Source organism: Neophocaena asiaeorientalis, unplaced genomic scaffold (genome assembly GCF_003031525.2).
Source record: "Neophocaena asiaeorientalis asiaeorientalis breed wild unplaced genomic scaffold, Neophocaena_asiaeorientalis_V1.1 scaffold79, whole genome shotgun sequence".
Classification (NCBI taxonomy): domain Eukaryota; kingdom Metazoa; phylum Chordata; class Mammalia; order Artiodactyla; family Phocoenidae; genus Neophocaena; species Neophocaena asiaeorientalis.
In genome coordinates, this window is record NW_020175402.1 from 8,804,349 (window position 1) to 8,817,518 (window position 13,170).

The window sequence follows — 13,170 nt, forward strand, 5'->3', positions numbered from 1 at the left end:
CCTGGCAGAGACACCAGCTGAAATGCTCGGAAAGGAGGAAACCCGCTGAGGATGCCCAAGCCTGCGCCGGTCCTGATCACCACCCCACGGCTCGGGTACCCCCAGACCCGGCTCCCCTTACTCACAGGCAGTCCCGGGGGGCCCATGGCACCTGGGTAGCCAGGTTGCCCTGGAGGACCCTGCAAAGAAAGGGAGACATGATGGACAAGCCCCCCAACATTTCTGTCCCCATCCCTGGCTATGAGGGCGGCCAAGGCCCAACAGTCTGGAGCTGCCCCTCCCAACAGTCTGGAGCTGCCCCTCAGCAGGTGCCCCGGTTACAGCCACCACCTTGGGCCATGTCCCCCAGACCCGGCTCCCCTCGGCTGTGATCACCACCACAGTCCTGGATGCTGACTGCTTGAGACTCTGCTCCCTCCAGAGCAGTGCCTGTCACTTTCCAGCAGAGCTGAGCCAGAGGAGAAGGCCCAGGACATGGAATGATGAAGACCCGGGTGGGGGCAGTGGAAGGGACATGCTGAACGCTGCAGGAGAAGGGAGGGAGAAAGCCCCCAGGGATGGAGGTGTTTGCCCCTTACAGGGAGTCAGGGCACATGGAGATCAACTTCCTTTGATCCTGAGGGATCCGCCAATACTGAGGGAATCAGGGCTGAGGGGCAAAGAGTTTCAAAAGAAGGAGTCCACCTCCCATCTTCCACGCAGCAGCCATCCCAGGGGGCCCAACCTCCGTCTCCCCAGGGCTCTTCATCTACCTCCATCCCCTGCTGCCTCCGCTTACCGGTTCCCCCTTCTCTCCTGTCAGGCCCCTGAGGCCTCGCTCTCCTTGAAGACCCTTGGAGAGAAAAATCATGAGAAACTGCAGGAGAGGGCAGTCTCCACCCAGCCCCTGCCTCCTCCCTGCAGCCCCCCAGCCCTCCGTCCCCATTCTAGGCAAAGGTGGGGGGCTACTGGTGGCCCCCCTAGTGTCCCCAGCAAAGTGACCATAGGGGGCGTGCCCAGAAGGGTAACTATCAGAGGTGTAAATCCACATGTAAGGGTGCCTCTCAGAAGCACGCCCCCCAAGACAGGTCACCACAGAGATATGCCCGCCCAGTCGGGTGACTCTCAGGTGGTACTTCTCAGGTGGCTGTCATTGGTGTGCCCTACTGTGACCACTGTCTGGGGTGCACCTTTAGGAGGGTGACACATGTGCTCCCCCTGAGGGGCAACTGTCCAGAGAGGTGTCTCTAGAGTGATGCTCCCCGCCAAAATGTATCACCAGACTCCCAACACTTACCTCTCCAAGCCCCCGCCCCAGCCAAAAATCCCATGCTTTTAAGGATGCTGGGGAGGGACATGGGAAGGCTCCCTCCAGAGCAGTCCCTGTCACTTTCTAGGTGGAAAGGGATATCCACCTCAATCAAAGCCAGAGCCCCCATCCCTCCTCACTCCTCGCCCTGGCCTTCGCGGATGCACCACACTGTTAAGGGGCGGTGTCTGCCCCTTCTCCCTCGTGCCCTCAAGAAACGACACCCAAACCTTTCCACAACACAAGACAGATGGCTAGACGGACAGATGGCCCCTTCACCCAAGCAAGCAGAAACAGACAAGGTCCGGCCAGGATGAGGACGTGGGGACAGATGGAGCTGTGACAAAGAGAGGCCTTGCTCCCTGAGCCTCCATCACCAGGCCTGGGAGGAGAGGAGTCAGGCCCCAGGAACACGAAATCTGACAAACAGGAGGTTAGTTTCCATGACCCAGGAGGGAGCAACAGTGAGGAAGAGGACGACTCAAACATACTTGTGACGATGATGGAGGCAGAGCAATTAACGACACCCGGCAGAAGGAGGTGGCCAAGACACTGGGCACAGAGGGGCAGGGCCCCACGACGCCCAGAAGCCCTACTGCTGGCATCACGTGCCCAGCCTCAGAGCAGACTGGGACCAGAGCCAAAGAAGAGGAAAGGAAGAGGAGGAAGTTTCCTCGAGGATGATGGGAAAAGTTGCAAGCGTGGCCGCCTTGAAATCCCTGGGGCGCCTGTGGACAGCCCTGCCAAGCAGCAGGGCAGCAAACCTGTACCAGCCTGCAGTGTGAAGCCCTAAAGCTTTGGCATCTCTGCCGGGCTCTGGGCCAGGTGGCTGGCAGGGCCCCAAGAAGTACTTTCAGCAAATCTTCAGTCAACACCAAAGGTGGGAGGAGCAGGAGGCAGAGTGAGAAGGCAGGGATCAAGAGGCCCTTAAAATAAGAAGGTAAAATAGCTCTGGAGGATTTAGGCGGAGTGATGTGTGACTGTGGGAGAGAAAAAGGGAAACGGAAGGGGGGAGAAGAGAGAAGATGAGAGAGAGAAAGCAGAAGAGGGAGAAGGGAGAAACGAAAAGAAGTCAGAGCCTGGGAGGCCGTCCAAGCTGCTGGGACCTCAGGGAACCTGTGTCGTTAGCTACCGAGCCTGAAGGGGGACAACGACAAACATGGAGGGGGGAGGCCAGGGCACGACAGGAAGGGAGACAAGCAAAAGCCACAGAGACCTGGCTGGCAGGGGAAGGGGAGGTCGAGCAGCGCTAGGTTCTTACAGGCAATCCGGGGGAGCCAACAGCACCAGGAAAACCTGGGGGGCCCTGGTGGGAGAAACAGGCAGGTCACAACTCACAAGCACGGTAACCCTGAGCCACAGTCTGGGGCTGAGAGGTCACGGGGAGAGGAAGTCACGGGAATATTTTCAAGGCAGCTGGAAAAGAGACTCATCCCAAGTCTTGGCCCAGAAGACATCTATCTGCTCCTCGCCTCGGCTCCAGGAAGAATGGCTCTGCCATCCGTAGAGATGCGCAACAGCCCCCAGAGTCAAACCACCTGCCCAAGTCTGCCCGAGTCCGAGTGACTCCTGGTGCCAGAGTGGAAACCCATCATGCCTGTTACCTGACCTCCATGAGCCCCCAGGTGGGGGCTCCCTGGTTCTAAGAGGCTCCCACCAGCTATTTTTGTTTCCTCCAAAGAAAGCATTTTCAGTTCTTCCAGGCTTTCCTAGTCACTTCTATGTTCCTGCCATATCAACACCACAGAGGACTCCAGGGTAGATGCTCCTAGTCTAGGCTTTGTAGGCTTGTCTTAGAGATGGCCCTACAGAGCGATAGAGGGCCGCTCCATCTTAGCCCCTGGCCCCTGTCTGAAGGTTGCCACACGCTTTCCTGGCTACCCAGACCATGAGCCATGAATGCAAAACACAGCAGGGACGGGGCTGCAGAAACAAGGATGCGCCCTGAGGGCCTCCTCTAAGCAGGACCACAGGCAGAGTGGGGCGGAGCAGGTCGGTTCTGGGGATTCGGAGGTGGGAGGCCACAGTCCCCGCAGATGCTCTGACAAGGGAAAGGGGAGGGAAAGGAAGTTCCCTCTTTCTGTCCTGCCCAGCTTCCTGGAGCCAAGGCAGCAGAATGGTGTCTGGCTTTACAACCCCTCTGAGAGCCTCTCAAGCAGGCCAGGAAACCCACAGATACTTACAATAGGGCCTGGAGGACCCGGGGAGCCCCTCATGCCGGGCGGACCCTGCAAAGGAAGCCAGGGAATATGGATGAAGAGGCTCAGGCCCACAGCGCCCTGAGGTCTCCGCAGCCCTCCTCCCAGCCTGCCACAGACCGAGTCAACAGGCAGTGCTGTCAGAGCAGGATGTTAAAGCTGATGTTAAACCTTTCATTCGGTTCATTCAATCATCCAACAAACATTTTTCGAGCGGCTATTATGTACTGGGCACTGGTCCAGGGGCTGAGGACATGATGACAAATGGAACATTGAAATCCCCACCTTGTGGCACTTACATTCTAGGGAGAGGTGGACAGTAATGCATAGAACAGAGGCTGGCACACAGGCAGTGCTCAGTAGACACCTGCGGCGTGCTCCCAAATGAAGGGAATACACAGGATGCCAGACAGTGCGGAGCGTGGGGCAGAGAGAGGGACTGGGCTTTGAGCACGGCTGTGGGAGTTCTATTTTAGAGAGGGTGGTCAGGGAGTGTCTCACTGAGAAGGTGATATGTGAGCAAAGGGCTGAAGGGGTGAAGGAGCGGGCCTTGGAGGAGAGCTGCAGGCTGAGGAAGCAGCAAGGCCAGGGGAGGAAGAGTGGCCCAGGGCCCAGAGTTGCGAGGAGGCCCGGTGCCAGGAGAGCAGCGAGGGGCGCCGGTGACCTAAGGCCTCAGAGGGCCCGAGAAGGCTTTCGGCAGGAAGGAAACTGCCCTCGGGAACTGAGAGCCTTTTAAGTGGAGACTCCAGCTGCCTCGGGGTCCAGCCCAGGCAAGGGCCCTGCTCTCACCTCTTCTCCTCTCTGGCCGGGCAGTCCTGGAGCACCGGGCAGGCCGGGGCTCCCTGCACAGCCCGCATCTCCCTCGCCGTTATCTCCCTGGAGTGGGATGGACGGTGAGTGTGAGAAGCCCCATGGGGCTCAGGGCGGGGGGGTGAAGAGAAGACAGAGGCCCACTCACCCGGGCCTCCTCAGCCCTCGGCCGCTCCCGCTCTGTGAAGCACTGCGGACGACAGCCAGAGGCCCAGTCAGCAGGGTCAGCCGGGAGCTCGCCCTGCACCAAGGCCACCCCGAGCCCAGCCTCCTACCCGGGCGCAGCTGTCAAGGCCTGGCACGCCGGGGATGCCCTGGTCTCCCTTCTCTCCACTTTCCAGGAGGGCCGCCGGGTGGGCCGTCTGCCTCTGGACACAGTCCCCGCAGATGCTCTGATGAGAAAAAGGGGGTGGTGGCGTGGGGCCCGGGTCAGAGAAGGCCAGGGTGGGCCGCATGGGGGAAACCCACTCCGAACTCAGCCAGTGGCATCCTGCTGCCCGGCACCCACCCACTCTCTTCCTCCCCAGCCACATGTCTGCGGCAGCTTTGCTGTATCCTCAAGGGACCCGGTCCCAACACTGGCTTTGAGTTTCCTCCAGGAAGAAGCTCCGGTAGGGCCAAGCCAACGCCACTTTCTAGACAGGCATGTGGGAGGAGGCGGAGGGGCCCGCAGAGGGACCATCTGTCCCGGCTGTTCCTGAAACCTGCACCCAGTGTGAGGACACGCCACGAGGATTTAGACTGAAAAGGGCAGCTCCAAACACCAGCTTCTCTGCCCAAGGGAGCAAAGCAAACAGTTGCAGGAGGAGCCAGGCCCTTCGCAGACAGCCTCTGGGATGGGGCCTGCCCTGCACTTCCCAGTGGATCCCAGCTGTTACAGGCTCCCCAGTGGGCCGGGCCTGAAGTCTTCCTGACAAGAAAGTCCTCCTCTTACCTGGAGGCTTTAACCTCTTTGGGTCACAGACCTCTCTGAGAGTTTGATGGAAGCTGTGAGTCCGCTTCCCCTCAAAATGAAACCTACTAGTGAAAGCTAGACTACAGTTTCAGAGGACTTGGGAGCCTGGCATCTATCCACGGCCTGGCGGGACGTCCATGGGCCCCTAGAGGAGACACTGCTCCACCTCCACTGTTCGCTGCAAAGCTCAATGATAATGGTTGTCATTTACTCAGCACCCATGGTGCCAGCAATGGTGGCAGGCCTTGCACGTTATCACATTCAACCCTGACAGTGCAACGAGGCAGGTCATCTTCTAAGCACTCTGGAGATGAGAAAGCCGAGGCTCAAAGAGACAGCATGACTTGTCTAAGGTAAGTGGGGCCCTGGATTGGACCTTGGCCTGTCTGAGGGCCAAGGGAGCGCTCTGTCCACAGGCCCAGGCTTCCTCTGGGCTGTCGGTGCCCATCTGACCCCTTCTCCAGACCACACTCGGTTCCTGTTGGGGGCCCTCCGTGGAGCACTTGATCAAGAAGCCATGAGACGACATGTTACACAGAGAAACGTTGAATCCTGCATTTGGAGTCACATAATCACTTGTCCAGGGGCAGGACTTGGGGAACCCTGGCTTGTCAGCAGCCTAGGGCAGAAGAGCGGGGGGTTCACTGCCACAACCCTGCCGTGATCCAACCCGTAACTGCTGCTGGAAGGATAACCCGACCTCAGGCTGCTTCTGGAGATGACTGCTGTCCAGAGCAGGGGCGGGGCAGGCGGTCCCCATGCTCTGTCCTGACCTGGACCACTGGGGTCGTGGGAACTCCAGGGCACTGACCAGCCAGTACTAGAAGCGGGTGACCAGGACAGGGGCTCTGGAGGCCAAGGCGTGGGAGGGACCCCAAAGGATGCTGAGCTGGAGGAGGGAAGAGTCCTGATCTGGTCTCTAGAGGTAACTGGGCAAGGAAGGGCTGTATCACCCGTGGTGCCCAGCGTGGGAGATCAGACCAGGCCACAGCCCTCGAGCATGGTCTTAATGCTACTGATAGACCCTGGCACAGGCCGACTCTCCCTTCAGGCCCCAAGTCCCCTTTCTTGCCCCACTAGAATCACCTCTCAAATCCCTTCTCCTCCCTGGATTCTTTCTGGATTGAGCAGAGGACAGCCGGAGCCTTCTTCCAGGCCCCTACCCAGTCCTATCATAGAACATAACCTTCGCAAATCCCTGCCTGACTGCCCTCCAAGTGCACGTTCACCTTCCCTGCCCTGCCCCCATGCGACCTCACTGGCAACTGCTGAGGGCAGGTCTCTGGGTTACCACTGCCCAGAGCACCCATGGCCACCTGGGTGCCTTCACAGGGTTCCTTCCAACACTCGCTCAGCAAACACTGACTGGGGGTCTGTTCTGAGCCGGCCCCTGACTAGGCCCCCTCAGCCAGTTGCCTGGCATGCACAGTCCCCACAAACAGCTCCATCTGCAGTTCTCTGTGTGTGGTGCCACGCAGCTGAGTGCTTACTGCAAAGATCCCCTTAGGGGAACCCCTGCCAGTGCCTACACCCTCCTTCTGACTCTCTTACCTTAAGGACATGCTGTTCAATGGGCAAGGATCCCTGCAAGAGACAGACACAAGGGCTCAGAGGGCGAGTGGAAGGGGGACGGAGACTTACGGCACCTGGTGGAGCCTCGGGAAGCTACATGGCATCCAGGTTTCTCCCAACCTCGGAAGACGGAGGGAAGAGGGACCCCCACAGCAGCTAAGGGCGCTAGTATGGCAAGCTCAGGCCTAGGAAGAGCAGGGGAGGCGCTGGACAGTGAATCCAGGCTGGTACCTACCAGCTCTGCAGTCAGCCCAGGCTGTCCTGGCAAACCGTTGTTCCCAGGCACTCCCTGCAGCCAAGAAGAGGCACGGGTGAGTGGACACCTCTCTCTAGCCCGCAGGTCACCCAGATTCTTTCTCACCATCGCCACTGCCCCTCCCCCTCATCCTGAAGAGCTAAGAGCCCTGGCTGACATCTATTCTCAGCTCAAAAGTCTCCAGGGGCTTCCCTGGTGGCACAGTGGTTGAGAGTCTGCCTGCCGGTCTCCAGACTGTTTGTAGGGGGAGCTGAGGAGGCCCAGAGGTGTGACTCACCCCCCCAAAACCAGTCCAGATGATTTCTTCCCCTACATGTTAGGGCAGTGGGTTTTCTATATAGTAAATAACTATTATTTCTTTCTGTGCTAAGTACTTTTCCTATATTTTCTCACTGTATTTTCTCATTTAATCACCACAGTTGTTTTGGTGATGTAAGTGTTTATCTCCATCTTAAAAACAAGACGAAGAACTCAGAGAGGCAAGCAACTTGCTAAAGGTCACAGGACGAGCAGGGCACAGAGGTGACATTCAGATTGAGGAGCACTGGCTTCAACCCCTCTCTTAACCACTATTTCTGCATCATTCCTCAAAAGACATTCCCCAGAACACTCATGCACACACAGGGCAGAGGCCTGGGAGTCATACCCATCTAGGTGCAATTCTAACTACCTGTACAACTTTTGTCAGGTTACTTGCGGGGAGGTGTGGGGGGGTGAATCTCTGTGCCTCAGTTTCCTTTTCTGTAAAACAGTGGTAGTTTGTGCTGAGGCTTAAAGGAGATCACGGCTATAAGGAGCTTAGGACAGAGCATGGCACGAGGGATGCTCACGTTGTTTACCACCCAGACTCTGTTCCCCTTACAGACTCACAATGCACATCTGTATATTAAATGCTCCGTGGAGGCAGGGAGCACGTTCGGCTTTAAATCCCCAGTGCCCGACCTGGAGGAGGCTTGCATCCCATACATGCTGAGGGAACGCACTGCTGCTCACTCCACACACGGGATTTCCTTGGCCCGCTCTGAGAGCTGGCCTCCCTTCAAGTCCCAGCTCCCAGCAATAGAACATGTTACCCTCCCTGGCAGCCCACCCGATTTCAGGCCAGGCTCCACCAGGCCTGAGTCAGACCTGGTGTCCGTCTCCCCCGGCCCCTCCTGCACCTCCACATGACATCACCCAGCCCTGGTCATTCCGAGTCCTCAATGAGTTAAGAAGGCAAAGTGCTTAGAACAGCCCCTGGCACAGGGGAAACACCGTGACCGTGTTAATTCTAATTATGCCCCTAAATTATCATTCACCCCCTGCCCCACTCTCCGTTGTCTGTGTTAGTTCAAGCCGGATACTTTGTGATTTTCTTTTCCTGCGCGCCCAGAACTATACCTCCCACTTGTTCTACTGTAGAAGTGAAGAGCTACCTGTGCACTGTCTGCTAGCTATAGAGCCGCACACTTCTTAACGTCTGTAGGAGTGGATGGGGATTACTGGAGCTCTGGTTGCTGTCTATCTCTGAGCCCGTTCCTGCACCTGAAGAGAGGAGCTGCTGGGCCCTCCCTTCCTTGAAACACCCTGCCTGGCACGGGGCAGGTGTCTGCAAACGGCAGCCTCGGCTTGGTCTCCAGCACTGGTGCCAGAAGAGGACTCTGGTGCCTGGGACCAAACTCAGTGGCGGTCACTCTTTTCTGCCTCGTTCCCCCAACATGTCTTGGCAGGGTTCACGTGACATCTGCGTGCGCTTGTTAATGGGTCACTTTGAAATGACTCTCACGCTTCTCCAGGCAAACCGCAAGCCCCCTGCAGCCTGATGCCTGTTTCCTGGCAGTGCAGCAGGAAGCCTGGACACTTGGTAAAGGTGTGGCTGGCCTGTGGGGGACACAGAGTGGGCTCTAATTCTGAGCTCTCAATGAGACAGAGAATTGGAATACTGACAGAGGCTCCCATCAGCAAAGGGGGCCCACCAGAGCAGATTCTCAGCCCAGGGTGAAAGGGGGTATATATAAAATCATCAGGGCAGGGGGGAGTAGTTTGTTAAAAGCTTCCACGCAGTTCTGCTCTGCCTTTTCAGGTGAGACTCACTCTTCCAGGAGCTGGGAGCCAGATACACAGAAGCTACCGTCTATGCCTCCTAGGGCCTCTGGGAAGTGTGGCCTGGCGTGCAAACCTTGGGGAGCCACCCTGCAGGGCAGTGGAGGGCAGAAGAAAGTGCCCTGCAAGGGAAAGCCCCAGTCCAGCACTGCCAGTTCATAGCTGATGACTTCAGACAAGATATTTCACTTCCCAGAACCTCAGTGTGCCCAGCTGTGACTTAGGGATCCACCGCCTTCCTACTGGAGTTGATGTAAGGCTCAAACAAATGCGGGAGAATGGATGTAAAATCGTAACAGTGGTTGTTGTCATAATGATGGCTAATGCCTTCCGAGCATCCACTACACACCAGGCAAGGTTCTACACATTTAGCATGCATTAACTTGTTTAATACTCACAAAAGTCCCATGAGGTAGGTCCTGTAATTACAATATCTCCACTTAACAGACGAAGGAACTGAGACACAGAGAGGGTAAGTAACTTACCCAGCATCACAAAGCTAACATGTAGCAGAGCTGTGATTCAAAGTCAGGCTGCCTGGTCCTGGAACACACACTCTAACCATGATGCCACAAGGATCTCAACCCCTACTGCTCTCCCCTCACCCCCTGGCCTCCTTCCTATTCTCCAAACACGGCAGGGACGCTCCCACCCCTGGGGCCTTCGTACCTGCTCCCTTGTCTATCTGTCAGGAATACTCTCCTTTGCAGGCTCTCCCCTCATTTCCTTCAAGTCTTTTGATTTTTTTTCTTTTTCCCTTTTTTTCCTTTAAGTCTTGATTTAAACATCCTCTTCTTTTCAACACTTTTCTCAAATATCTTCCCTGGGCTCTCCCCATTTTCTATCCTCACTCCCTGCTTTAACCTTCTTATCAGGATATATCATTTTCTAACATACTATATTTTATTTATTTCTCTTGCTTATCGCCTGTCTCTCTTACTAGAATGCAAGCTCCCAGAGGGCAGAGATTTCATTATGTCCACTGCTGTATTGCTAGCACCTAAAACAGTGCCTGGAAAATGCTAGGTGTGCAAAAATTTCGTTGCATGAATGAATGTTGAACGCTGCTCCAAAATGGTGAGCTCTGCACCAGTGTCCAGGATTGTTAGCTGACCCAGGTTCTGGGTTCCTGACAGCTGACCAAGGCCCGAGCTTGACACAGGTGTCAGTGGGGTACCTGGGCTACAACAACAGGGCATTCCTCAAAAAAGGTCTGGGAGTACACACAGCCTGCCCTCAGGGACCAGTGCGTCCTCTGTACCACTCTGGGAAGCGGGAGCACAAGGAGTGAGAAATGACACATACAAGCGTTGGGGCAGGGGAGTGGCACACTTGGGGTCCAGCCCAGAGCATGCACCCTGTTGCCTTGACCCCCCTCTCCTCTTCTCCCTCTTTACCTGAAGCCCAGGCATTCCAGGGGGGCCTGGTGGTCCGGGAATACCCGGAGGACCCTGAAGGAGAGAAGAAACCATCAGACCCAGAAGAAAGTTCTGCCCCATCGCTGGGGGTGCCGGCGTTAGGATGCGCAAGCCTTGAGGCGCGGGCGGACAAGAGGAGAGACGGAGGAGACAAGCGACACACACCTGCGGGCCCGGCTGCCAGGAGCTGCCCATCCAAAGTCCCGGAGCACCCTGGGTGGGAGTGGGGATTACAAAAGAAGGGGAGAGGCTATAGGCAACGTCCACACCAAGCACAGGGCTGCGTGGGGACGCAGTTGGCTGGGGCGCAGGGGCCTGTGCGTCTTGGGCACAAGGCCGCAAGCCAGGCCTCACCCCCAGGCGGGGGGGGGAAGGCTCTCGGCACCACTTACCGGCATGCCAGAGAAGATGGGGTCCCCTCGGGAGGGGCAGGAGCACTCCCCTGGCTCACCCTGAAAAGAAAAGAGCCTTTGTCAGCAGGGGCTGAGGATGGAGGACCCTCTGGAAATCAACAGCTGGGAGGCAGGGCAGGCTCTAGAGATGGAGAGGGCAGGGTTTAAATCCAGGATCGGCCTCTTTTGACGGTACCCTTGGGCAATCTGTTCAACCTTTCTGAACCTCAGTCTCCTCATCTATAAAATGGGGATAATAATACCAAATGCAAAGACTGTCATGAGGATGGAATGGATGAATGTATATAGAGTTCCTGCCATGTGCCAAGCACTCAGCCATCAACAGCTCTTGGTGTTACTGCATTTTTAGCTTCGTCATTGTCTGCTGCTGCGTAAGTACTCAGCCCCATTCCCCTTGGCCCAGCCTGGCTTCCATGCCCTTCTCTCCTGGTCCCTCATATCCCTGTCCTCTCACTAGTCCTTCTGAACTCAGTTCCTTCCCCTGTCCTCTAACTCAGCGTCCATCTGAAAATGTAGCTTCCCTCCATGGGGGCCTTGGAGCTCTCTAGGTCTCCTGGGATCCTGATTGAGCCCTGGGCCAGCAACGAGGGAGCTAGTGGGTGGCAAGGAGACCAGGATGACTCCTCAGCACCCATCCTTCAGTCCAGGGCTACAGCCAAGTGCAGAGGGTCCCCTGGGTGGCAGAGCTCCAGGGGCTGCTAATTTCCCCAGAGTATTGGTCACAGGTCCCTGGGACTTACCTTTTCTCCCTGAGCTCCCTTTTCACCCTGCGGGGAAGAAACACAGGGGGATGAGTAGATAGGGGTGTGGAGAGAGCCAGCTGTGGCTTCCTGCTGCCCCTCGACACGGTACTCACCAGCATCCCTCTGGCTCCTGGAAGTCCAGTCTGTCCTTGCTGCCCATCAGGCCCCTGAAGGGAGAGAGCCCAGGGTCAGTGGGCGAGGCTGGACAGCAGCCAGCCATCTGGCCTGCCAGCAGGGGAGGGTGATAGGACAAACAGAAGCAGCGCCAGGCTCCCCTGGAACCCACATCCCAGTGCCCATGTCTTAGAGTAGGAGACTGAGGCCCAAGAGACAAGGCGAGGAGGAAGGAGGAAGAACACTGGCATTTCCCCAGCACTTTCTGGGTGTCAGGCACTGGGCCAAGCACCTGTCAGGGCACACTGGATGGAATCCCTACTCCCAGCCCTGCAGGATGGTATTGTTCCATTATACAGGTGAGGAAACAGAGGCTTAAAGACATTTTGTAATAGACCCAACAGCACGGCTGCACCCAGGTCTGTGCGGCCCAAAGTCCCTGCTCTGTCCTCTTACCCTTTAGTGTTTGACACAATTCTCTCCATCACAAAAGTTCTCTCAGTTGATTTAAGGAGGAGACAGGAATTTCAGCCCCGATTTGTCAACAAGGAATTGAAGGCCCTGAGAGGCTGTCACTGGCCTAAGGTCACACAACTAATGAGTGTGGCGCCAGAATTGGGAAACCTCCCGGATGGGATTCAACTTGAGGGAAGACGGTGTGGAGAAGTCAGCAGGGCTTTCTGATGGCTGCTGTCCTGCGGGACAGGCCACCTTCGCACGTGGGACTCAAAGCTCCCTGAGGACCAGGGCCGCCTTCACCTTCACCTCTGCCTTTACCGGGAGCTCCCTGGGACAGGCGGGGACCCTGACTACCCAGCTGTGCTAGGCAACCACACGGACGGTGGGGACTTGGGCAAGGCTGCGGCCCCTCTGGGCTTCAGCGCACCCTCAGGAGGAATCCATCTGTTATTCCCAAACTGGGCCTGGAATTTCTCTAGGGATCCATAAAGACAGAAAAGATACAGTTCATGGGCTATTTTCAACATTACCAAAAGCCTAGGAAAAATTATACGTTTGCCCACAACCTGGCATGGCACAGGCTGGCTGAAAGGTAGCATTTCTTTGATTTAGGCTAGAATTATGTCATCTTAAGAAATTCTAGTGTGTTCATGTGGAGTCGAAGCTAGCTATTATACAAGTCTTTGATGAATAAAAATGAGGAAGTGCATATATTATTACCTAATCTATGCAACTTGTTCAACAGACACATCTTTCAGAACATGGGAATCACTGGTGGAACAGCAATAAAGGGAGGTCCTTGAGGGTAACACGGTTGAAAGTGTTGCTGGTCTAGATAGATCTGTGCGGGCTAGTACGGTAG

General features: G+C 56.3%; 1 protein-coding gene across 5 annotated transcripts in view; it reads right to left on the reverse strand.

Moving 5' to 3' along the window:
• The window catches only part of COL16A1 (collagen type XVI alpha 1 chain), a 50,837-nt gene that overhangs the window by 15,899 nt on the left and 21,768 nt on the right, over positions 1-13,170 (reverse strand). For 2 of the 5 annotated variants that reach the window (XM_024766906.1, XM_024766907.1), the window contains exons 39-53: positions 11,849-11,902; positions 11,733-11,759; positions 10,972-11,031; positions 10,745-10,792; positions 10,559-10,612; positions 9,560-9,580; positions 7,059-7,112; positions 6,803-6,835; positions 4,572-4,688; positions 4,445-4,486; positions 4,276-4,362; positions 3,472-3,516; positions 2,550-2,594; positions 779-832; positions 126-179 (exon numbers count right to left, since the gene is read on the reverse strand). In XM_024766906.1, the coding sequence (XP_024622674.1) occupies positions 126-179; positions 779-832; positions 2,550-2,594; positions 3,472-3,516; positions 4,276-4,362; positions 4,445-4,486; positions 4,572-4,688; positions 6,803-6,835; positions 7,059-7,112; positions 9,560-9,580; positions 10,559-10,612; positions 10,745-10,792; positions 10,972-11,031; positions 11,733-11,759; positions 11,849-11,902 (795 nt within the window). The remainder of the gene's footprint in view (positions 1-125; positions 180-778; positions 833-2,549; positions 2,595-3,471; positions 3,517-4,275; positions 4,363-4,444; positions 4,487-4,571; positions 4,689-6,802; positions 6,836-7,058; positions 7,113-9,559; positions 9,581-10,558; positions 10,613-10,744; positions 10,793-10,971; positions 11,032-11,732; positions 11,760-11,848; positions 11,903-13,170) is intronic. The other 3 variants (XM_024766909.1, XM_024766908.1, XM_024766910.1) reach the window with 3 other exon arrangements.